Source organism: Rhinatrema bivittatum, chromosome 2 (assembly GCF_901001135.1).
Source record: "Rhinatrema bivittatum chromosome 2, aRhiBiv1.1, whole genome shotgun sequence".
NCBI lineage: Eukaryota > Metazoa > Chordata > Amphibia > Gymnophiona > Rhinatrematidae > Rhinatrema > Rhinatrema bivittatum.
The window spans coordinates 57,267,207-57,293,484 of record NC_042616.1 but is presented as its reverse complement, the minus strand read 5'-3'; the positions used below and the strand labels follow the sequence as shown (position 1 = coordinate 57,293,484).

The window sequence follows — 26,278 nt, the reverse complement described above, 5'->3', positions numbered from 1 at the left end:
GGAGTAAATTCACTTTACTTGAGTAAGTGGGTTTTTGAAAATTGCTACAATATATGCCATTGACTTGTCTATAGGATTTACTCACATAAGTGCACTTTACTTGAGTAAATGGCTTTTGAAAATTGCTACAATAGTAGCTACATTTACGCATGTAACTCCTTTTGAAAATTACCCCCTTAGATTGTAAGATGTTTGGGGCAGGGACTTATTGTACCTGAATTCTGAAAATGCTGAGCGTTATTTGGAAAGGCGGGCTAAAAATCCTAATCTATTATTAGCAATATACCTTCTGTTGGGAAAACAAATAAGGTGGACTGCTACAGATCCCTAAGGAGAAATTACAGGCTAGCAAAATAACTCACTTTGCTCATACATGCAAAACACATACCCTCACTAAGTACAGAATAAGTACCACAGACTGGAAATATATTGGACAAAAACTGAATTGGAAACCCTAGGAAGCCAGACTCTTTATGCAGTACAACACTGGAGTAATAGAAACAGAAATGCATTGAGGGAGAAAAATCAGGCTTCCCACAAAAAGAATAAACAAGAAAAACTCTCTCTAATCCTGGGGGAAACAGGAAAAACAGCAGCTGTAGCAGCAAAATATGTATCTTTCCACCAGACCAGATACATAATCTGAACAGAGACAATTTGGACTAGCACCAGAACCTGTAAATTGGCTCCTTGTCCTTTCTGTATCTTGTTGTTTTATCTTACTGTTATCACTATTTTGTGAATTTTCCCCCTTTTTATTTTAACCACTTTATTACTTTGACATGTAAACATTGCCATGCCATAGAAACATAATAGCAGAAAAAGATCATATCTAGTCTGCCTATTTGTTCAACTCATTTAGCTTTACAATTCCCATCAGAGATCTCCCTGTATTTATCCCATGCTTTCTTGAATTCAGATGCAGTTTTTGTCTTCACCACTTCCACTTCCAATGCATCCACTACCCTCTGTGTAAAGAAATATTTCCTAAGATTTCTCCTGAGTCTGCCCCTTTTCACCCTCATCCTATAACCTCCTGTTCTAGAGCCTCCTTTCCATTGAAAGAGGCTCGCTTCCTATGCACGGGAAACCTTTAAGATATTTAAATGTCTCTATCATATAATCCCCTATCTCACCTTTCCTCTAGGTTACACATGTTTAGATCTTTGTCTATCCCCATATGCTCTAGAATGAAGACCACTGATCAATTTAGTAGCCATCCTCTCCAACCAGTTTGTATCCTTTTGAAAGTGCAGTCTGCAGAATTGGACCCAGTATTCCAAATAAGGCCTCAAACCGGCATGATGTACCCACGAATGTCGATATATAAAAGCTAATAAATACAAAAAATAAATCAAGGCAGTAAAGCAATTGAAATCTGCTTTGCTGAGTTTGCTCTAACCTCACCCCCCCCCTTCCTTCCTGTCTTCTGTATGACAAGAAGGGGAGGGAGTAGAGTGGCTCTTTCTTGTTCTGCTCTATCCACTCTAGCTTCATCTCTTCCTCTCCTGTTCCCTGCCTTCTGCCTGGAAGGGGCTGGGGCAGCAGCAGGAAGCAGAAGACTGTTCCTTGCTGCCTGAGATTCATGGCACTGGCCAATAGTCTTCATGCAGAGCAAAGATCCTGGGTGCTGAGCCTCATTTGCCTGAGGGAAGAGCCAGCCCTAGTCACGGGAGATCCCTCTGACTACTGACAGGGTCACGTGATCCACATGTAAGGTGACAGGTATGAGAATATCCTAAGGAAAGATAAAGCAATGAGACATATGTAAATGGCACAATCCAGACCTTAAAGCACTAGATTTAGATATTGTTGCTATCACAAGAGCATGGTTCAGTTCAATTACTCGCATATGGCCATATTAGGTTATAATATGTTCAGAAAGGTTAGGCAAGATGGAAGACAAGGAGGAGTAAATCTTTTTATGTGAAAGATATTAAAATTGAAATCCAGGCGATCTTGGGGGAAAGAGGGAGGCACTGTGAGTCTTTTTGAAAGAGGAGATGATACTGCATATTTAGTCTCTTACGTAATGAGAGGAGCTGTTGCTGGTGGGTATTTTAATCTGCTGGATGTGGATTGGAGTGTCCCAGCTGTGGACTCGGAAATAGAGAACTCCTAGACTCCCTCGAGGGGGAGGAGAGGATGATACTGGACTTGGTATTTACAAATCCCAAAAGTGTTTTGAATGTACAGGTAGGTGGTCACCTGAGCACCGCTTTGGGTGAATTTTGTATTCCAAAAAAGTGGGTAACAAATAAAAAAAAAAAAATAATAATAAAAATTAAATCAAATGGTAAGCTTTAATTATCTAAGAGCATAAGCAGATTCTTGAACTTCAAGGCTGTGGCCTTTGTCAAAATGAAGGATTATCTGAAGGAGGCTGTGGCAGGATAGGAAAACCTTTGAAACAAAACCGTGGTTCAGACTAAAAGTTGCTATAGTAAGGGCAGCAAGTCTTTGTTAGGAAAATAAATAAAAGTAAGAGGAAAAGAAGATGGTATGGTTTTCAAAGAAAGCAGCTGTAAAAGAGGCCAAAAAGGTTAGCATTCAGAAGGTGTACAAGGGTGGGATCTCAGCAAAAAAAGAATGTCTGGAAAAGGTGAGAGAAGCAGGAGAGGTAGACAGTGAGTCAAAGGTATCGGTAGAATAAAAGATAGCCAAGGCAAAGCAAAGTGTCAGTTATGTCAATGAAAGGAGGAAGTGCGGATGTGGGATTGTGAGACTACGAAGAGAAAAGGAAGATTGGAGGGTGACAAGGACAAAGAAGACATTCTAAACATAATTTTATTCATGGTTTACTGGGAAGGAGCATTGATGATTGGTAATAGGGTACGTGTCTGACTATTTTCAGAACCAGACGGTTTGCATGGCTCTAACTGGAAGTGGTCAAAGCTAGGGACCAAACGGGATTCATCCGAGGATATTAAGGGAGCTTGGAGAAGTTCTGGCAAGTTTGCCAGTGATTCTGTTCAGTTAATCTTTGGAGAAGAGCGGATGTCATCCCTCCTTCATAAAAGTAATGGGTGAGGAGTTTGGAAATTACAGGTTGTTTAGTCTGATCTCAGTGGTGGGGGAACGGAGCCTCTACCAAAGGAAAGGATGGTGAAGCATCTAGAATCTGTCAGGCAGCTTGATTTTAACCAGAAGGAGATTGTGGCAGACAAATGTGGTGAGTTTGATTTAAGGCAACAACCCACAAACAAGAAAGGAGAGCAATTCTGCACGTAGTGAGCAAACGATCCAAAGGAAAAAGTGCAAAAAAAAAATTGAAGGCCCGCACAAATTTCAGTGATTTATAGTGAAAATTTACTTGGTATGGCAACTCCACTAGTTGTACTCCCGGCCATCCTTTTATGAGAAAAAAATACAGATTTGACAAGTTTATTGTTGTCCCTCCTGACACAACCTCGCGGCGAAACACGGGTTCTGTGTCAGGGGACTTGCTTCAATATAAATTTTCACTGCAATCATTGAAATCTGTGTGGACCTTCAATTTTTTTCTGCACTTTTTCCTTTGGAATTTGATTTAAGGACCATATAATTAGACAAGGGCTGGGTGCAGAGATTTTGATAACTGTCCCACGGAGAAGACGCATACATTTTTAGCAGCCTGGGGTTGGGCTCGAACTTGATGGACTGGGTTAGAAACTAGTTGAGAGAGAGACAACGGAGGATAGAGGTAAATGGAACTCATGCTGAGGAAAGGAAAGTAATTAACAGAGCGCCCCAGGTCGCTGTCCAGAAGCCGTGTCCATTCAGTATCTTTCCAAGCTGTAGCAGAGGCACAAAGCAGGCTTCTAAGCCTGAGGCAGCAACATCACTTCTGGCCTCTGGCTAGCCCTCCTCTCTTTGCTTTGGGCCAGATGGAAGCCTCTCTTGGATCATAGTTTTCCCACCCTGGTTAGATGGAAAAGTTTTGCCTATTTGCAGATAACATTAAAATCCGCAACAGGGTGGACAGAATGAGACATGATTTAAGAAACCTCGGAGAGTGGGCAAGGGCTTGGCAGTGAAGATGCAGTGTCATGTGTTTGGGGTACAGAAATCAATGGAGCAATGCACAGCGCCAACCAAGAGAGAGAACTTGGGGTGATCATATCAGATCTTAAGGTAGCAAAACAGTATGCCAAATCAGTGGCTAGAGCCAGAGGGATGCTAGAGTACATAGGGAGAGGCATAAACATATGGAATCCTGCTTTTAGTTCTGGAAGCCCTAACTCAGAAAGGAAATAGAGGCTGGAAATGGTCCAGAGCAGCGTTTCCCAGCCCTCTCCTGGAGGCACACCTATCCAGTCAGGCTTTCGCGATTACTACAATGAATTTGCATAAGAGAGATTTGCATAGACCTGGTCTCCAGTGCATGCAAATCTCTCTCATGCATATTCATTATGGATATCCTGAAAACCTAACTGGTTAGGTATGCCTCCAGGAGAGGACTGTAAAGCACTGGTGCATGTCTGCACTTTTTGGCATGAAATCTTAACTGCTAAGTATTCGACCACTCCTCAAGCTTTATTAGATCACTTATTTTGTTTTCTCCTTCAGGATTGTCCATTTTATTGCAGATCTAAGTGTCACCTGCAAATAAGCAAACTTTTCCTTCTAACTTCTCTTCAATATTGCTAGCAAAGATATTGAACAGATCTGGCCCTAGCACCCTTCCTTGAGGCACTCCTTATCACCCTTCACTCCTCAGAGTGAATTTCATCTATCGTGTAACCAGTTTCTAATCAAAGAAATCAATTAGAGTTGTCTAATACAATCTACTTGTGGTAAAATTAGGTTGGCCTTATGGTCCTTATCTGCTGTCATGTTCTGTTTTTTAGTCTGGGGGGGAATTCCCTTCCTGCGCAACTGATCAGATTCTGTGCAGAATTTGGAAGGCCCTGGCGACACCGTGAGCAGAGGCTGTCTCGCTTATGGCTGTGCTGCGAGTGGGATGGCCTCCGCTTGTGGCACTCTGGGTCTGGCTCCTTCTTTGCCACAAGCGGGTCAGCGAAGATGGAGTAGGCCCTGGTGTGCCGCAAGCGGAGGCTGTCCCACTCACGGCGAAGGTGTAGGCCCCGGAGTGCCGTGAGTAGAGTCCATTCCATTCGCGGTGAAGATGGAGCAGGCCCCAGTGAGAGTGAGTCTGTGTGTGTGTGTGAGAGAGACTGGGGGGTGTGAGAGAGCGTGGGTGCCAGAGAGAGGGAGCCTAGGGAGATTGTGAAAGAGTATGTTTATATGTGAGAGATTGGGAGCTGGTTTGTGTGAAAAAGGGATTGTGTGAGAGAATTTGAAATTAAGTTGGCCATAGAGGCAAAAATTCATAATAAAAACTTTTAAAAATATATCCGAAGCAAGAAACCTGTGAGGGAGTCGGTTGGACCATTAGATGACAGAGGGGTTAAAGGGGCTCTTAGGGAAGGTAAGGCCATTGCAGAAAGACTAAATGAGTTCTTTGCCTCCGTGTTTACTAATGAGAATGTTGGGGAGATACCAGTTCCGGAGATGGTTTTCAGGGGTGATGAGTCAGACGAACTGAACGAAATCACTGTGAACCTGGAAGATGTAGTAGGCCAGATTGACAAACTAAAGAGTAACAAATCACCTGGACTGGATAGTATGCATCCTAGGGTACTGAAGGAACTCAAAAATGAAATTTCTGATCTATTAGTTAAAAATTGTAACCTATCGTTTAAATTATCCATTGTACCTGAAGACTGGAGGGTGGCCAATGTAACCCCAATCTACCTTATAAATGGGCTCTGACCGGCCCGCAAATGCGCAGTAGAGAGCAGCTCTACCGCGCATGTGCGGGCCAGCACGTTGGTCAGAGCCGTGCGTGCCCGAAACAAAAAACATGGCGGTGGGGCCGCAGGAGCGGCGGCGGCCGCGAAGCAGGAGCGGGAGGAGGAGCAGAGGCGCCGCGCGCGAGTGACACCCCCCTCCGAGATCTGCCGGCAGGAGAAGCAGCGCCGCGCGCGAGTGACACCCGCCCCCCCCGAGATCTGCCGGCAGGAGAAGCAACGCCGCGCACGCGCGGAAAGCAGCGGTGCCGTGCATGAGTGACACCCCCCCCCCCCCCGAGATCTGCCGGCAGGAGCGGCAGGAGAAGCAGCGCCGCGCGCGGGAGTGACACCCCCCCCCCCAAGATCTGCCGGCAGGAGCGGGAGGAGAAGGTGGTGAGAGGGAAGGTGAGAGAGAGAGAGAGAGAGAGGGAGGTGAGAGAGGGGGAGGGAGGTGTGAGAGAGAGGGAGGGGAAGGGAGGTGAGGGAGGGGGTGGGGGTGAGAGAGTGAAGGGGGAGGGAGTGGGAAGGAAACGGACCGAGCCCGTTGTTACGGGCTTAACGGCTAGTATTTAAGAAAAGGCTCCAGGGGCGATCTGGGTAACTATAGACTAGTGAGCCTGATTTCAGTGCCGGGAAAAATATTGGAAACTATTCTCAAGATCAAAATTATAGAGCATATAGAAAGACATGGTTTAATGGAACAAGGTCAACATGGATTTACCCAAGGGAAGTCTTGCCTAACAAATCTGCTTCATTTTTTTGAAGGGGTTAATAAACATGTGGACAAAGGTGAACCGGTAGATGTAGTGTATTTAGATTTTCAGAAGGCGTTTGACAAAGTCCCTCATGAGAGGCTTCTAAGAAAACTAAAAAATCATGGGATAGGAGGCGATGTCCTTTCGTGGATTACAAACTGGATAAAAGACAGGAGACAGAGAGTAGGATTAAATGGTCAATTTTCTCAGTGAAAAAGGGTAAACAGTGGAGTGCCTCAGGGATCTGTACTTGGACCGGATATATATATATATATGTGTATACAGATACGTATATATATATATATATATGATCTGGAAAGGAAAACGACGAGTGAGGTTATCAAATTTGCGGATGATACAAAATTATTCAGAGTAGTTAAATCACAAGTGGATTGTGATACATGGGACCTTGCAAGACTGGAAGATTGGGCATCCAACTGGCAGATGAAATTTAATGTGGATAAGTGCAAGGTGTTGAATATAAGGAAAAATAACCCTTGCTGTAGTTACACGATGTTAGGTTCCATATTAGGAGCTACCACCTAGGAAAAAGATCTAGGCATCATAGTGGATAATACTTTAAGATCGTCGGCTCAGTGTGCTGCAGCAGTCAAAAAAGCAAACAGAATGTTAGGAATTATTAGGAAGGGAATGGTTAATAAAACGGAAAATGTCATAATGCCTCTGTATCGCTCCATGGTGAGACCGCACCTTGAATACTGTGTACAGTTCTGGTCGCCGCATCTCAAAAAAGATATAGTTGCGATGAAGAAGGTACAGAGAAGGACAACCAAAATGATAAAGGGGATGGAACAGCTCCCCTATGTGAGGGTGTATGTGTGAGAGAGAGACATAGCCTGTGTGAGGGTGTATGTGTGAGAGAGAGACATAGCCTGTGTGAGGGTGTATGTGTGAGAGAGAGACATAGCCTGTGTGAGGGTGTATGTGTGAGAGAGAGGAGTCAAACTCTGGGAGTGGAGATAGGTTGGAATGGATTGAGTCTAGAGGGGGAGGGGAGACATAGGTGGCAAGTGGAGGAGTTGGGTCCTGAGAGGGCAAAATGAAAGGAGATGCCAGGGGAGTAGGGAGAGAGGGTTGAATAGACACTTTTATTGTGAACTTCTAGGGAAATTCTGCTCAAAATATTTAAAACTCTGCATTTTTAAGTAATAATTTTTTCTGTACTACATTTTAAATTAATTGTTTAAAGACTGTCATGTATACTGTGTTATTTTGACCAATATAAAGTAACGAGAATTTTGCAGAATTGTAAATTTTTGTGTGCATCACTTTAAATTATTTGTGCAGAATTCCCCCAGATGTAGTTTTATATGATTTTGTCTTACTAATCATCAAGCAAAATACTAACCATGCATAGGGATGCTGGATCCTAGGGTCTGTTATTGCTGACGCTGGCTTCTTTTGTGTTGTTTATTGGGTTTGATGATGCTACTGGCTCCTGGTACTATCAGCTGTGGAAGTCAGTGGCATCACCAGCCCCAGGGCAGAAATATTGGAAACTAAGTTAATGGGAATGCGATTTTATCTTGTTTAGCCACATGCCATCTTGTACTTCTCAGTAGCGTGTCTGAAACCAGTTTTTGGGAGCCTACTGGTTCAGAGTGTTGCGAGAGATCTCCATCGCTGATCTTAAGGTCTCACGCTCCCAGTTGCTGTCCATCACTTCCCTCTGTTGTGATCCCTGGTGTTCCTACCATAAACCCTCTCCCTGTGCTCAGTGTGGCTATAGATAAGGCTACTAAATGCATATTGGAGCATTCCATTTGCCGAAACAGAAGCCGTGATCCTAGATTCCCTTTTGGACCTTCTTCTCAGGCAAGTGGCAACAGAATCCACAATAGGAGGAGAGCAGTGCTGGACCTGGTACTTAGAAAATGGGGAGCGTTTGCAAATGTCCAAGTAGGTAGTCGCTTGGCAAAGTGTAGTTTTTAGTACCATAAAAGGGCAGATTCCTGGTTTTCAAGAATAACAATGATTAATATGGGAGAGGACCTTAGAGAGGGCCCTGGCAGGGTGGGAAGAGCTTCATGAAGTAGAACGACAGTGGACTAGACTTAAAGGGCGCATGGTAAGGGCTACCCATCTTTGTTTTAGGAAAATGAATATACGTAAATGGAAAAAGACACCGTACTTTGTTACTGTGAAAAGATGATGGTAAAGACAAAGATGAGCATTCAAAAAATAGAGGATCTCAGAGGTGGACAGGGAAATTATCGGGACTTTAAAAAAAATTTAGGGAGGTAAAAGGGATTGGGGAAGGAGCCCTGATATATGATGCATATCCAGTATGGTAGTAGGTTAGATATCACTCATTTACCGATGAGAGAGTTCAGCAAAATTGCTTACCTTGTAATAGGTGTTATCCCAGGACAGCAGGATGTAGTCCTCACATATGGGTGACGTCATTCACGGAGCCCTTAAGCGGGAAAAACTTCTGGCAAGTTTCTAGAAGCTTTTGGTTTGGCTGCCTGAGGCTACTGAGCATGCCCGGTATGCCATGATATTCCCTGCCACAGGGGTCTCACTCCAGTCTTGTATGTAGCAATAAGCGTTAGCAAAATAAAATAATAAAGTCTGATGCCCAACTCCGCGGGGTGGCGGGTGGGTTCCGTGAGGACTACATCCTGCTGTCCTTGGATAACACCTATTACAAGGTAAGCAATTTTGCTTTATCCCAGGACAAGCAGGATGCTAGTCCTCACATATGGGTGATTAGCAAGCTAGAGGCTGAGTCATTGTCCATGCAGGTAACCGGAATGCCTGTTGAAGAAATGAGTCAGCCGAAGAATACAGTAGGATGGATGTAGAAGGAGTTGGGATTAAACTGGAAACAAGTTCTTTAAGACAGATTGTCCATAGGCTGAATCCTGTCTTCCTTCCTTGTCCAAACAGTAATGAGCTGCAAAGGTGTGAAGAGAACTCCAAGTTGCTGCTTTACAAATGTCAATAATTGGCACTGAACGAAAATGTGCTACTGAAGTTGACATGGCTCTTACTGAGTGTGCCTTTACTCGCCCTTGGAGAGGAAGGCCTGCTTTTTCGTAGCAGAATTGTATGCAATCTGCTAACCAATTGGATAGAGTATGTTTTCCCACTGCTTTACCTGGCTTATTTGGATCATAAGAGACAAAAAGCTGATTGGATTTTCTAAGGGATGTAGTGCGATTCAAATAAAAAGACAATGCACGTTTACAGTCCAAAGTGTGTAAAGCTCTTTCCCCTTGGTGAGAGTGAGGCCTTGGAAAGAATGTGGGTAGAATTATTGTTTGATTTAAGTGGAATTCCGTCACTACCTTAGGGAGGAATTTTAGGGTGTGTTCGGAGAACCACTCTGTCATGGAGAAACTTTGTATAAGGTTCGTATGTGACAAGTGCTTGTAACTCACTAACCCTCCTAGCTGATGTGATGGCTATGAGGAAAATAGTTTTCCATGTGAGAAATTTAAAGTCACAGGAATCTATGGGTTCGAAAGGAGTATGCATTAACCTTGTTAAAACCAGATTCAGGTCCCATTGTGTAGCTGGAGGCCGAATTGGTGGCTTAAGGTGAGTGAGACCTCTCATGAATCTAGTGACGAGAGGTTGTGTGGATATAGGTGCATCTCCTATCTTGTTATGATAAGCTGAGATTGCGCTCAGATGTACCCTGATTGATGATGTCTGAAGACCAGAGTCTGAAAGATGGTACAAATAGTCTAAAAGAGAAGTAGTGGGGCAAATGAAAGGATCAATATGGTTCTGCTTGCACCAAAAAGTAAACCGTTTCCACTTGTAAGAATAATTCCGTCGTGTGGAAGGTTTGCGGGAAGCTATAAGTACCTGAGAAACATTAGTTGAAAGATTAAGAGATTGTAGGATTAAGCTTTCAACATCCATGCAGTCAGGGATAGGGATTGAAGGTTGGGATGGCGCAACCGACCCTGATCCTGAGTAATGAGATTGGGAGCTACTCCCAGGCGAATTGGATCCCTGACTGACAGGTCTAGCTGTGTGGGAAACCATACTTGTCGAGGCCAATATGGGGCAATGAGTATCATGGTCCCTTTGTCCTGTTGTAGCTTCACCAGTGTCTTGGTGATAAGCGGTATTGGAGGATATGCATATAGTAGGCCGGAGTTCCAAGGGCGAGCAAAGGCGTCCTTGGCTGGGTGGTTCTTCTGTTTGTGCAGAGAACAGAAGTTGTGCACCTTGTGGTTCAGATGCGACGCAAAGAGATCTGTTGATGGTTGTCCCCACCGTTGGAAGATTTTGGTCGCAATGGAGGGATTCAGAGACCACTCGTGTGGCTGGAACTGGCGACTGAGTCGGTCTGCTAGGACGTTGTGAATCCCTGCTAGATAAGTGGCCTGCAGGAACATTGAGTGGTCTAGGGCCCAGTCCCAAATTTGTGCTGCTTCCTGACAGAGGAGATACGAGCCCGTACCTCCCTGTTTGTTGATGTACCACATGGCTACTGTATTGTCCGTCTGGATTAGCACAGTCTTGTGTGAAAGGTAGTCCTTGAACGCATGCAGCGCATAACGTATAGCTCGAAGTTCTAGAAAATTGATTTGATATGTGGCTTCGAGTTTTGTCCAAGTCCCTTGAGTTTGAAGAGTGTGTAGATGAGCTCCCCATCCCAAGGTGGATGCATCTGTAGTTAATGTTATCTGAGGGATCGGTTTTTGGAAGGGTAGGCCCTTGCGTAAATTGTCCTTGATTGTCCACCATTGTAGCGAGGCTCGAAGTTGGTGGGTTACCTTGATTTGATAATATAGCGGTTGAATGGCTTGGATCCATTGTGATCATAGAGTCCACTGGGTGAGTCTCATGGCAAGTCGTGCCATAGGAGTGACGTGAACCGTGGAAGCCATGTGGCCTAGCAGGATTAGAAACTGATGAGCTGTAACTTGTGGTTGAATTGATATATAGTACGCCAGTTGGGACAGCGTGTGTGCACGGTCTTTTGGAAGAAAGGCGTGTGCTAGGTTTGTGTTTAATTCTGCACCTATATATTGGAGTAAATGAGACGGGTGCAGGTGGGATTTTTGATAATTGATGAGGAATCCCAGCTTGTGTAGTAACTGTATTGTGCAATGAAGAGAAGTTACTGCTCCTTGCTGTGACTGACTTTTTATGAGCCAATCGTCGAGATAAGGGAACACATGAACACCTTGTTTGTGCAAATGTACCGCCACCACAGCTAGGCATTTGGTGAATACTCGTGGAGCTGAGGCTAGGCCGAACGGCAAGACTCTGTATTGGAAATGGTGATTTCCCACCTTGAATCTGAGGTATTTGCGATGAGGTGGGAAGATTGGAACGTGAGTGTATGCGTCTTGAAGATACAGAGAACAAAGCCAATCTTCCCTTCTGATTGTGTGGTACGTGTTCCACAGCTCTTGCTTTCAGAAGAGCAGATAATTCTTCTTGTAATTGAGGATTGTTGTCTAGATAGGAGTTTCTTGGTGGTAACTCCTGAGGGGGAGATATGAAGTCTAGTTGGTAACCTTGACGAACTATTGATAAGACCCACTGATCTGTTGTAATGTTTTCCCATTGTGTGTAAAATTGGGAAATTCTTCCCCCAACTGGTAACTGTGGATGAGGGTTGGGTAGTTGGCAGTGTTCTCTGGAACGGCTTTCAAAAACCAGAGGTTGAAGTTGTTTGAGGTGGCGGCTGAGGTCGTGCGGCTCGTTGCTGTCGCTGTTGAAGACGCTGTTGGGTTCTCGCAGGCCGTGGTCTAGAGTTCTGCGGATAATATCTCCTTGGCCTGTAGAATGGACGCTTTGTGTCCCTACGGGGCGGCCTACGTGGAGGATGAGATGATATATCATGTGACAAAGTGGAGAGCTGTTTCAAAGTTTCAGAGTGATCTCTAAGTTGTGCCACAGCGTCTTGCACTTTTGTGCCGAACAAATTGTCACCCTGACACGGTAAGTCCACCAATTTGTCCTGTACTTCCGGACGCAAGTCCGAAGCTTTTAGCCAGGCCCATCTTCTTGCAGATATTCCAGATGCTGCAGTCCTAGCAGAGGTCTCAAAGGCGTCGTATGCTGCTCGAACCTCATGCTTTCCAGCATCTAGGCCCTTTTGGACAATCTGTTGAGCTGCCTCTTGTTGTGACTGAGGCAGGGAGGGTATAAAGTCCTCTATCTGCTTCCATAAATTTCTTTGGTGCTGCGTCATATACAGTTGATATGCAGCAATTTTGGAATTTAGCATAGCCCCTTGGTAAATCTTTCTGCCGATAAGGTCTAGAAACCTGTTATCCTTTCCAGGAGGAATAGAGGCATGCGTTCTGGATCTACGTGACTTCTTTTGGGCAGATTCCACCACTAGGGAGTTGTGAGGAAGCTGAGTTCTTTCAAATCCTGGTGCAGCTTGGACCAGATAGGTAGAGTCCACTCTTCTGTTGACTCCAGGGGTTGTGCAAGGGTGTTCCCAGATTCTTTGCTGGAGTTGCAGCAACACCTCATGTACTGGAATAGCCAAATTATGTTTTGGGGGATCTACGAATTGTAGTATTTCCAGTGTTTGTTGTCTTTCGTCCTTTTCAGCTTGGAGTTGAAAAGGAATAGATTCTGACATCTCTTGGATGAACGCCGAGAATGATAAGTCCTCTGGAGGGGACTGTTTCTTTGCTTGAGGAGGAGTATGTTCAGATAGGAAATCCTCCGAAGAATGTTCAGATTGTGTATCTGACCATGTATCTGATATGGGCTGGTACTTATGAGAAGTTTGTACTCTAGATGGGGACATCCCAGATGTGCCCTGCAAGGGATCTTGAGGGTCAGGTGAAGTGTCACTTACTTCCATTTCCTTCTCTATTTCTGCCTCTTCTTCAGGCCCAATAGGCAGGGATGCCAAAAGATCTTGGTATTGCTTCGTGAGGATTGCATGTAATTTCCTTTCAGAAGAGATGTCAGGGACAGGTTTGGAAGTGTGTTTAAACTTCCCTGGTGCCTTTCTTGAGGAAGAAATTAGGCCGTGTACAGGAGCTTCAGTTGAAGCTATTGTATAGTGAGGTGTTACTGTGGAAGTAACTGGTATGGAGATGGGAATCAGTGAAGAAATAGGCCTGGGAATCCATGAGGATGCGGAGGTCATCGATGCCATCGATGGCTGCAGCTGGATCGACGATGAGGCTAGTGATATCGAATGAGTAGCCAGTGTCGTATCTGAGCAGGTCGGGAACGTTGCCGGTACAGATAGTGTTAAAACATCCGTTGATATCGGCATCGTCATCGAGGTCGATGGTAGTATAGCCATGGAGATGGATGGTGGCATCGAAATCGATGGCGTCATCGACTCTGTAGTCTGCATCGACTGGTCCTTCGGCATCGGCTCGATGGCCGGCATCGACACTGAGGTCGGCATCGGCGATGACGCCGGTATATTCTCTCTGAAGGCATCCGTGACTATTTGCTTGATTAAAGCCGTTAAGTCAGATACGGATGTCGATGGCAGCGATTCTGTAACGATGGTCGATGACTTTTTTCGGCGTTTAGGCACCCGTTCCTCTGGCGGTGGAAGTGGAGGAATTAAATGATGTCTACGGTGCTTATGTGGCGGACGAATGTCAGACGCCGATTTTGTCGACGATGTGGATGGGGTTGGCGAGGAGGCGTCCCCCGATCCTTCGGTGAGGCGTTTGGTTATCAATAACTTTTTTGTTACGCCGGCCGGCGAGGATTTAGAGGAAGTTATCGGTGATGGCGGTGTTTGAATTTGAAAAATTTGGGCCATCTTTTCGTATCTGAGTTTCCTACCTTTCGCCGTCATTTCTTGGCACTGGGTACAGGCCGCGATGTCATGGTCCTTTCCCAGGCAGCGAATGCACTCGACGTGCAGGTCTGTAATTGACATAGTCCGGTTGCAGGCCGGACATTTTTTTGAAACCTGAAGTTCTGTCGGTCGACATCCGTCGATCGATCGGTGTTTCTTTTTGAAGAAAAAGTTATGGTGTTTGTCACCAGCCGGTGACAAACCGAATGAGACCCGGTAGGGTGAAAAAAGTTGTAAAAAACTTGTAATGTTGTGAGGTAAATCACAGGCTCCTAAGAAAAACGCGATGCAGTCAGCAGCGCGGAAAAAAGAAGACTGGAGTGAGACCCCTGTGGCAGGGAATATCATGGCATACCGGGCATGCTCAGTAGCCTCAGGCAGCCAAACCAAAAGCTTCTAGAAACTTGCCAGAAGTTTTTCCCGCTTAAGGGCTCCGTGAATGACGTCACCCATATGTGAGGACTAGCATCCTGCTTGTCCTGGGATAAACATAGAGATATCAAAATGAGAAGTGAAGGAGGTAATGGGACTAGATGGAATATGGCCTAGCAGGGCTGAAAAACTCTTCTAAAATTCCTAACACCAATGACTAATTTTTAGAAGCCAGGTAGAGATGAAGTCTGGTCCTTGAGTGCCTGAAGGCAGTTTTGGTTTTCAGGATAGCCAAATGATGCAACTTAACCTGTTTCTTCTCTCCCTACCTGTCTTCTTCCCTTCCTCTCTCAAACACACACTCAGGCTCTCATTCTTACGTTGACTCTCTCGCTTTCTCTAACACACGCACATGCTCTCGCACACAGGCTCCCACTCTTACATGCTGTCTCACACCCGGGCTCTTGCATGCTCTCTCGCTCCCACTGTTTCTCTCGCGTGCAGGCACAGCTCTTTCACATGCTGTGTCTCTCTCGTACATACACAGTGGCTCTCACAAGCTGTCTCGCTCCCACACAGACTCTCATTCCCTCATGCTCTCTCACACACAGGCTCTCCCTCTCATATGTTCTCTCACTTTCACATGCTGTCTCTCCTCAGCCTCCCTCTCCCATCTGGACCTCCTCGCCTTGGGCCGTGTAAGATGGGATCCACAGCGGCCCTGTCACAGACGTTGTTCCTTTTCTGCACATGGGCTGACGCTGCTCCTCCTTCCTGTCCGCGCGGCTTCGGCAACTTTTTTCTTCTGAGCCACGCGGGCAGGAAGGAGGAGGAGCTCCTGGAGTTTTGGGGCCTCTTTTTTTTTTTTTTTTTTTCCTTCATGCCGTGGTGGATGGGCTCTACCACAGCTCTGCCAGTTTCCTCCCTTCGGGCCGTGGTGGGATGGGCTCCACCCTCCCCCCGGGTAAAAGCTGTGCGCAGCTTGAAGGGAGCAGTGCTGTGATGGAAGGCGAGCAAGCTCTGGAGAGGCATAGGGGGCAGTGGTAGGAGCAAGGCTCAGAGGTTCGGTAAAAGACAGGGGTGGATTAAGAGAGGAAACCATGGCAACAGTAGGGCTTATTTTGGTGGCTGGCAAGTGAAAACCTCTGCGGCATACTGTTCTTTTCTTTACCGGCCCACTTTGCTGGACCGCCCCACTTTGGATTTTGGGTACCAGCATTGACATTTTCAGCGCCTGGAAAATTTCCAGCCCTGCATCACGATAGTAGCCACTGAAAGGGAAAGCAGGGAGACGTTTAAATTCTGTGAGTTGCCCAGGAAGACCCATTGAGAAATGTATTATTCAGACTTCCAGCACCAGGGATGGATTGAGACATTAAAGCCTTATCAGGATGGTCTGTGTAGGGGAAGTCCTGCTTTGTAGGCTGCTTCAGTCTGTTGGATGTGACCTGGAGTCTACCTGCTGCTATTTTAGCTAGTAGTGGGCAGGTCCTGGATGCCCTACAAGAGGTGTCCCTAAAGCAAAACATGGTTGTGACAGAGGTGGGCGTTAACAGGTAAAAGTCCTGAAGGAAGGGGCTTCGGTGTTTTTATTCAGTAATATGGAGCTTTAGAGAGCCAAAGGGAGCAGAATATAAGCTAATGGGCACCATGCTCCCAAGAAGGCTGGGATAAACCTGCATGAAGCAACCTTGGTTACAACCCTAACATCAGTGGTCTGACTGCCTTAGGCTTCCAAGAAGGCTTGGGTGGTCTGACCGAAGTGGCCATGACATCGGTGAGCACAGGGCGGCTGGATGTTTTATACAGCCTCTGTAGTTTTGGTGGCTCTTTGGATTATTAGAAAGCTTGGAACTAAGGCATTGGAGAGGGCTTGGGTACCTGGGTACTGCATTAAATACAGAATCTGTAATTTCCCAAGTGGAAGGCAACAGGGCCTGGAGTGGAGTCAGTGGGGGACGGCACTGGAATGGAAATTAACTATGCTTGGGATAGAGTTGAGAGGTTGGGTAAACGATATTGTGGGAAGGTGGTGTTGAAAGGAAGACAGGTGGGCAGACGCACTTTTTTTTCCCCCAAAAAATGGGGAGGGGGGGGGGAATGTCCATGCCTCTTGTGGAGCGAATGTAGCCTCTCTCCCTCTCACGCGCCGTCCCCCTCCTCCTCCTCCCCCCAACTCAGTCCAATCAGTATGGCACAGGTCAGACATCGGCTGTTTGAACCGCGTGCGCTACGGAGGCCCCTCCAGTTCAAACAGCTCCCTGCCGGTCTGCTGTTCCCGGGGTGCTGCCGACCTTAGCAGTAAGATGCACCCCGCGGCACCCCGGGAACAGCAGACCGGCAGGGAGCTGTTTGAACTGGAGGGGCCTCCGTAGTGCACGCGGTTCAAACAGCTGATGTTTGACCTGCGCCACGCAAGCTTCGCAGTAAGATGCACCCCGGGAACAGCAGACCAGCAGGGAGCTGAAGCTCTGCCGGCAGAAGACGACACATGGCATCAAAGTTAGTACAGGCCATTTCCTTCTCATTTGTTTAGATATATTAGATGTTTCATGCATTTGACCTGCGCCACCATTACTGATTGGGCTGAGTTGGGAGGAAGAAGAGGAGGAGGGGGATGGCGCGCGAGAGGGAGAGAGGCTACATTCGCTCCAGGGGGAGCTCCATACAGAGCCCCTCATGGGGACAGAAATTTATTTTTCTTATGTTCCTCCTCTAAATCCTGGGGGCGTCTTATGGAGCGCAAAATACGATAAATGCTTGGGGAAAGACTGATGCAAAGGGAAGGTGAATACTTGTGAGGGGAGTAACACAAAAAGGGGTAAATGTTGGGAGATTTGAGGAAGGGAATGGCTGAGAGGAAGTGTGGAGGAGTTTGAATGATGGGGGATAGCATGAGGAGGAGCTGAATGCAGTCGGGACAGTGAGAAGAGGAGAAGGGGGTGAATATCATCTTCCTCCCCATCTCCCTGAAGTCAGCTAATGCAGATTAGATTCCTTGGCACCTTATTCCTCCCCATGGTTATACTGCCATATGTTGTGCAAGCAAGTGCCGGGGGTACCATGGCTAAGGTGGAGGGAACTGAGGAAGGGAGGGTGAGCTGGGATAGGGGTGTGGCTTGAGAGCCATGTGTGGGGGATTAGAAAGGGGATGAGGAAAGAAGAGCTTCCAGAGAACTGGAGGGATATGAGAGAACCAGAAGGGGAGGCTGCGTTTGAAAGAAGCCAGAGGTAGTGATGGGGGATGATGTGGCTAGATACGGTCTCAGGGTGGGGCAGAAATAGTGATGAAGGTACATAAGGTATGCCATACTGGGTCAGTCCAAGTGTCCATCAAGCCCAGGATCCTGTTTCCAGCAGTGGCCAATCCAAGTCACAAGTATCTGGCAAGTACCCAAACACTAAGATCACAAGCTACTATTGCTTATTAATTACCGTCATAGCAGTTTATGGCTTTAACCTCTAGAAACTTATCCAAACTTTGTTTAAACCCTGTAACATTAACTGCTGAAGCCACATCCCCTGGCAATGAATTCCAGAGTTTATGCGGTGAGTGAAAAATAATTTTCTTCGATTTGTTTTAAATGAGCTACTTGCTAACTTCATGGAGTGCCCCCTGGTCCTTCTATTATCTGAGAGAGGAAATAACTGATTTACATTAATTTGTTCAAGACCTTTCATGATTTTGTAGACTTCTATCATATCCCCCCTCAGTTGTCTCTTCTCCAAACTGAAAAGTCCTAACTTCTTTAGCCTTTCCTCGTAGGGCAACTGTTCCGTGCCCCTTATCATTTTGGTTACCCTTCTCTGCACCTTCTCCAGTGCAACTATATCCTTTTTGAGATGAGGTAACCAGACTTGCACACAGTATTCAAGGTGCGGTTTCACTGTGGAGCATTATGACATTTATTTATTTTATTTATTTATTAAAGGCTTTTATATACCGACTTTCTTGATACAAATCGAATCAACTCGGTTTACATCGAACTAGGCAGAAACTATAACCAACCAATCAACAACAGACAATTTGAAGGAGGTTAAAGTTACATTATAACAAGGATGCCTTAACTGGGAGTAGGAAACAAGAAAGGGGGAACAAAGATAAAGTACAATATAAAGAGAGTATGTGAGAGGGGCAAGGAGCCATCCTCATGAACTTTTGTAACATGATTTAGCGTTTATTTATTTACATAGTTGCTGGAACGTTATTAATTTAAATAATTACTGGCACAATTCTAAGTCGAGCTGTTGGACAAGTGGTAGGGGAAGGCTCGGCAGAACAGCCATGTCTTTAGTTTCTTTTTAAAAGTTAGAAGACAAGTTTCTTGCTGGAGGGATGGTGTTCCAGATGGAGGGACCTGTGATAGAGAATGTCTGGTCTCTGATATTTGAGTGGTGCACAACTTTGATAGAAGGAACATGTAAGGATCCCTTGTAGGCATCCTTAGAGGTCTGGCCGTCGAGTGCAGTTTGAGGGGGTGTAGCAGATCGAGAGGGGTCTGATGGTGAATGTATTTGTGGATAATTGTGAGTGATTTATGGAGAATCCTGAAGTGTACTGGAAGCCAGTGAAGATCTTTTAGAATAGGAGAGATGTGCGCTCTCCGATTGGTATTAGTCAAAATTCTCGCCGTTGCATTTTGGAACAGCTGGAGGGGTTTTATAGTGGACGCCGGAAGACCTTGCAAGATGGAGTTGCAGTAGTCGATTTTGGAAAACAGAATGGCTTGGAGGACAGATCTGAAATCATAATGGAATAGGAGCGGTTTTAGTTTTTTGAGTACTTGTAACTTGTAGAAGCACTCCTTTGTGGTGTTTTTTATAAATTGCTTTAGGTTCAAGTGGCTATCAATAATGACTCCAAGGTCTCTAGCGTGGGATATTTGTATGTTGGTTTGCAGTTGGTGTTGGTAGGGACTACCTTCTGGAGTGATTAGCAATAGTTCAGTCTTGGAAGTGTTGAGCACCAGATTGAGGCTTGAGAGGTGATGATTGATCGTTTGCAGGTGAGAGTTCCATAACTTGAGTGTTGAGTCCAGTGAGTTGGATATTGGGATTAAAATTTGAACATCGTCTGCATAAATATAGAACTTAAGCTTTAGATTTGTGAGTAGATGGCAGAGAGGGAGTATGTAAATGTTAAACAGGGTAGGCGATAAGGAAGAGAGCCCTGGGGGACTCTGAATGGGGCGTTAGTGTGAGAGGATTCCTTGTTCTTGATTTTAACCTTATAGCCTCTATTGCTAAGGAAGGAGTCGAACCATCTAAGACCTGATCCTGCAGTTCCTATATCTGATGACATCCTTTGTTTTATTTGCCATTCCCTTCCTAATAATTTAATTTCTAACATTCTTTTTGTTTTTTTGATCGCCACAGCACACTGAGCCGACTATTTCAATGTATTATCCACTATGATGCCTAGATCTCTTTCCTGGGTGGTAGCTCCTAATATGGAACCTAACATCATGTAACTACAGCAAGGGTTATTTTTCCCTATATGCAACACCTTGCACTTGTCCACATTAAACTTAATCTGTCATTTGGATGCCCAATCTTTCAGTCTCGCAAGGTCCTCCTGCAATTCATCACAATCCGCTTGTGATTTAACTACTCTGCATAATTTTGTGTGATCCACAAATCTGATCACCTCACTCTTTGTACCCCTTTCCAGATCATTTATATATATATATATATATATATATATATATATATATATATATATGTAAACTACTGTAATTTGCAAAGTATAAGTATTAATGATGGAAGCCCTCTTTTAAAATGACTTTACACTAATACTGTTTACCTTCCCTTTCTTCCACTTTCTCCCTCCCCTCTATTATTTACCCCACCAGCTCCCGTTCTCTCCATTTCCCCCTCCTTCCCATTGTTATTGTACTGAATCTATGTTTGAGTTACCTGATATTGTTTAATTTTCTGTAAACCGTTGTGATGGCTGAACCGAATGACGGTATATAAAAAATGAATAAATTAAATAAATATTAAAAAGCACCGGTCCAAGTACAGATCCCCGAGGCACTCCACTGTTTACCATTTTCCACTGTGAAAACTGACCATTTAATCTTACTCTCTGTTTCCTAATTTTTAACCAACTTGCAGTCCACAAAAGGACATTGCCTCCTGTCCCATGACTTTTTTTTAGTTTTCTTAGAAGCCTCTCATGTGGGACTTTGCATTTTCAGAAGGTGTTCCACAAATACACCACATCTACCAGTTCACCTTTTTCCACATGGTTATTCACCACTTCAAAAAAATGTAGGAGATTTGTGAGGCAAGACTTCCCTTGGGTAAATCCATGTTGGCTGTGTCCCATCAAATCATGTCTATCTAAGTGTCTTGTGATTTTTATTCTTTATAACAGTTTCCAAGATTTTTCCTGTCTCTGAAGTCAGGCTCACTGGTCTATAGTTTCCCGGATCACCCTGGGGCCATTTTTAAATATTTGGGTTACATTGGCCATCTTCCAATCTTCAGGTACATCGGATGATTTTAATGATGGGTTACAAATTAATTGAAATAGGTCCAAAATTTCATTTTTGAGTTCCTTTAGAACTCTGGGGTGTATACCATCTGGTCCAGGTGATTTACTACTCTTCAGTTTGTCAATCAGGTGTACCACATCTTCTAGGTTTACCGTGATTTGATTCAGTCCATCTGAATCATTACCCATGAAAGCCTTCTTTGATACGGGTATCTCGCCAACATCCTCTTCAGTAAACACTGAAGCAAAGAAATCGTTTAATCTTTCTGCGATGGCATTATCTTCTCTAAGTCTCCCTTTAACCTCTTGATCATCCAGTGGTCCAACCGACTTCCTTGCAGGCTTTCTGCTTCGGATATATTTTAAAAAGTTTTTATTGTGAGTTTGCCTCTGTGGTCAGCTTCTTTTCTAATTCTCTCTTAGCCTGTCTTATCAGTGTCTTACACTTAACTTGCCAGTGCTTATGCTTTATCCTATTTTAGAAACATAGAAATGACGGCAGAAGAAGACCAAACGGCCCATCCAGTCTGCCCAGCAAGCTTCACACATTTTTTTTTCTCATACTTATCTGTTTCTCTTAGCTCTTTGGTTCTATTTCCCTTCCACCCCCACCATTAATGTAGAGAGCAGTGATGGAGCTGCAACCAAGTGAAATATCTAGCTTGGTTAGTTACGGGTAGTAGGGGAAGTAACCACCGCAATAAGCAAGCTACACCCATGCTTATTTGTTTTACCCAGACTGTTTTATTCAGCCCTTATTGATTGTTTTTCTTCTCCCCTGCTGTTGAAGCAGGGAGCTATGCTGGATATGCGTGTAGTATCAGTTTTTCTTCTCCCCTGCCGTTGAAGCAGGATATGCATTGAAAGTGAAGTATCAGGCTTATTTGGTTTGGGGTAGTAACCGCCGTAACAAGCCAGCTACTCCCCACTTTGTGAGTGCGAATCCTTTTTTCTTCTCCCCTGCCGTTGAAGCAGAGAGCTATGCTGGATATGCGTGAAGTATCAGTTTTTCTTCTCCCTTGCCCGTTGAAGCAGGGAGTTATGCTGGATATGCGTGAAGTAACAGTTTTTCTTCTCCCCTGCCGTTGAAACAGAGAGCTATGCTGGATATGCGTGAAGTATCAGTTTTTCTTCTCCCCTGCTGTTGAAGCAGAGAGCTATGCTGGATATGCGTGAAGTATCAGTTTTTCTTCTCCCTTGCCCGTTGAAGCAGGGAGTTATGCTGGATATGCGTGAAGTAACAGTTTTTCTTCTCCCCTGCCGTTGAAACAGAGAGCTATGCTGGATATGCGTGAAGTATCAGTTTTTCTTCTCCCCTGCTGTTGAAGCAGAGAGCTATGCTGGATATGCGTGAAGTATCAGTTTTTCTTCTCCCCTGCCGTTGAAGCAGAGAGCTATGCTGGATATGCATTGAAAGTGAAGTATCAGGCTTATTTGGTTTGGGGTAGTAACCGCCGTAACAAGCCAGCTACTCCCCACTTTGTGAGTGCGAATCCTTTTTTCCACATTTCCTCTTGCTGTTGTAGCTTAGAGCGATGTTGGAGTCACAGTAACCATGTGTATGTTTATTGAATAAGGGTATTGTCTCCAGGCAGTAGCCTGGAGATAATTCTGGCGAGCCACCCACTCGTTATTGACGGCCTCTTGATTTTATGGATCCACAATGTTTATCCCACGCCCCTATGAAGTCCTTCACAGTTCTGGTCTTCACTTCCTTCGGAAGGGCATTCCAGGCATCCACCACCCTCTGATAGATCCTTCTACCAATTTTTGAATGAAGCTTTTAGCTAAAATAGTCGGTAATCATTTTGCTTTCCTTCCACTTTTCTTAATGTGTGGAATACATCTTGGCTGTGCTTCTAGGATGACATTTTTTTAACAATGTCCATGCCTATTAAACACTTTTTACCTTTGTAGCTGCACCTTTCAGTTTTTTTCTGTTTATTTATTTTTTTTTATTTATTTAAAAGATTTTATATATCGCAAATTGGACAGGGATCTGTCCTTCTAAGCACTTTACAATAAAAACATACATAATAAAATGACAATACAATCAATGCACTATATATATCATAAAACTACATTGGCTAGTGCCTGAATACATGGCAGTCGAATTCGACAAATGTTGCCTTCAGCGAAGTTGTTTGCACTGCGATAAGTATTGGTTAAGTGACTTTGTACGCTTCAATAAAGAGATGTTTTTAAAGCTTTTTAAAATTCTTTGTTTGCTATTAAATGAATTTCCTCTATTTTTCTAACTTTTTCTCATTTCATCAGTTTCCCTTTTGAAAGTTTAGCACGAGAGCCGTGGATTTACTTACTGTCCCCATTCCAATCATTAATACAAATTTGATCATATTATGATCACTATTGCCAAGCGGCCCCACCACCGTTACCTCTTTCACTAAATCCTGTGTTTGAGAGTCTGTGAGCATGACCAAAGAGCATACAGAAACCTGCACAGCAAAGGAGCAATAGCAGGACTTTGTTTTGCCAACTCAGTGATTGAGAAAAAAAACAACTCCTCTTGGTGATCTGCTTTAACCCGAAGATCACACCGCCCGCCTTTCCTTTCAGAACTTTATCATTACTGACCTGGACCAAAAGAATTTTTGGCTCTCTGTGCTTGAAGATGGGAAAGAGTCATCCCACCAGCAAATACAGTCAAGCTCAAGACAGCAAACCTGCTGCCTAATTAATGTACCCAATAAACCTATCCTCTGTTGCTGTTCCTGCCTTGCTTTGCTATCATATAATTGGCCTCCAGGGATTGGCATGTTACTGTACCAAAATCAGTGCCATGGCGCCAAGTTATTACGCTGCAAGTTAAACTTTAATACAAGGCCTTGAAGCCTCAGCAGTCTGTAAACTGGGATTGCAGTAATGTGGCACTCCTTCCATCTCTCAAGATTATATGTCAGAGGGCTAAGCAGCGAAGCAACAGAAAAATAGGACATGCAACTCCCAGTCGTGGGCTGTCTGGATACTGAGAAATGTTCTGGGCACTGTAGCAGCTACTGTCAGCATGGTCCTATTGCTAGGCCGAGCCGAAGAAGCTGAAATGAGATGGGGTGGCTGGGTAAGTGCCTGGAGAGAGGGAGAAAAGCCTTCCTCTTTCCCCTGCCCCAGTATGGATCCTCTCCCTGCCTTCCTTATGCCAGCAAGAGAAGAGGAGCACTTCTTGCCTGTGTCTGCCTTCTCCTCTGCAGGCTTTAAACTGAAGTCTCAACACACAGGGTCAGCAGTTCCTTCCAGACTAGGGGTTCCCAACCCTGTCCTGGGGACCCCCCAGCCAGTCAGGTTTTCAGGATACCCACCATGAATATGCAGGAGAGAAAATTTGCATGCACATTTTCTCTCCTGCATATTCATGGTGGGTATCCTGAAACCCCTGCTGGCTGGGGGGTCCCCAGGACAGGGTTGGGAACCCCTGCTCTAGACCATGGGTCCCTGTGTGTTCAGACCTCAGAAATCAGCTGCCTGAGGAGGAGGAGGAGGAGGCAGACACAGATAAGTGCAGCTTTCCTCCTGCCAACAGAAGGGGGAAGGGGGAGAAGATTGCAGCACAGGATATGTGGGGGGAATCCAGGAAAGATGGCACTAGAGGGGGTTTAAAAGCATCAATCCGAAGCTGCTGCTACCGTGGTACAACCAGGAGTTTGCCACTGGGTTAGTGGGAACTTTACTTGCCATCATGATGCCAAAGAATGAGGCTCTCCCCAAAGCAATTGCCCTGATTCAATGTACCCTATAAACTAGGGCTGGCAAACCTTTCACATACCAAGAGCAAAGCGATCAGAATGCAATAAAGAGCCTCGTTTTCAAGAAACAGGAGGGGGGTCCCCCTTTGAGGAGCCAGGACCATTGCAAGGGGTGGCAAGAAGAGCGACCGCCCCTGCTACCAAGCTGGGGAAACGCCTCACTGCCCTTTTCAGTCTGAACAAACTAAAAGGGGAAAGGAGTGCCAGTGTGCCATTTTGTCCAGCACTTGCCCTGCAAGGGGGAATGACTGGTGGAGGCATCCCCTGTCCCCCACATCTACCAACATCTCACTACTCTTAATACCCCCACCCTATTCCAAACCTCTCAATCCCATCCTACCTCCACCTGTCTCTCAGTCCTCCCATGCCTGTCCCTCTCAGTTCCCCCACACTGTCGCCGCCAGTCTCTTCCAATCCTCTGACGCTCTCCCCACCAGTCTCTGATTAGCATCTCCCCCCTCTCTCCCCCCCATGCTCTGCCTAAGATCTCTCTCACTCTCAATCCCCAACCCTGTCTTCAACTGTTTCTCTCAGCAGCCTCAGCATAGCATCCCCCCTCCCCTCAAGAACTATGATAGGAGCTTTGTGACCCCACCATAACACTTCCTGTACCCCTCTCTCCTCGCCCTCTGCCCAGCACCAGTATCCCCCCCCACCCCCACACCTTCTGTTCCTACCTAAGGCGCTCTCACCCCCCACCCTGGTTCTGTCACTATCGTCTCTCTCTTTATTTGTGACCTTTGATCTCTATCACTGCAGTTGATTTCACAGCTGATTGCTGGCATCATCAGCCAATGTTTAATGAGGGTTCTTTGCTTTGTTTCCTCCTCCCCCCCCCCCCCCCCCAACAGTTTGTTCTAAAAATCTACGGAGAGAATCCAGAGAATTACAACGAGGAGCTGAAGAAACTCGAGCAGCTGAGGCAGGTGAGAGCTCTAAGGATTGCTGAGCCTGTGCCCGTATTTCCCGCTCCATAAGACGCACCTGACCATGAGACTCACCTAGGATTTAGAGGAGGAAAATAAGAAAAAAAAAAATTCTGCCCCATGACGGGCTCTGGCTGTCCGAGGAATATTTTTTCGGTTTTGTTTTTTATAGTAAGGCAGAGAACATCCACACAGGCACTCGCACTCACTGGTTTTCTCTCCCTCACATACATACATAGGCTCTTTCCCCTCCCCACATACACACACAGGCTCTTTCACCCTCACTAGCTCTCTCCCCCTCTCCCACACAGGCTCTCGCACATACAAGCTCCCCCCCCACACACACACACACTCACTGGCTGTCCCTCACATAGGTACATGCCTACAGACAGTCACACACTC

General features: G+C 45.4%; 1 protein-coding gene across 1 annotated transcript in view; it reads left to right on the top strand.

Moving 5' to 3' along the window:
- The window catches only part of PTPN23 (protein tyrosine phosphatase non-receptor type 23), a 227,711-nt gene that overhangs the window by 2,775 nt on the left and 198,658 nt on the right, over positions 1-26,278 (top strand). The window contains exon 2 of the mRNA XM_029588197.1: positions 25,802-25,876. Coding sequence (XP_029444057.1) covers positions 25,802-25,876 — 75 coding nt within the window. The remainder of the gene's footprint in view (positions 1-25,801; positions 25,877-26,278) is intronic.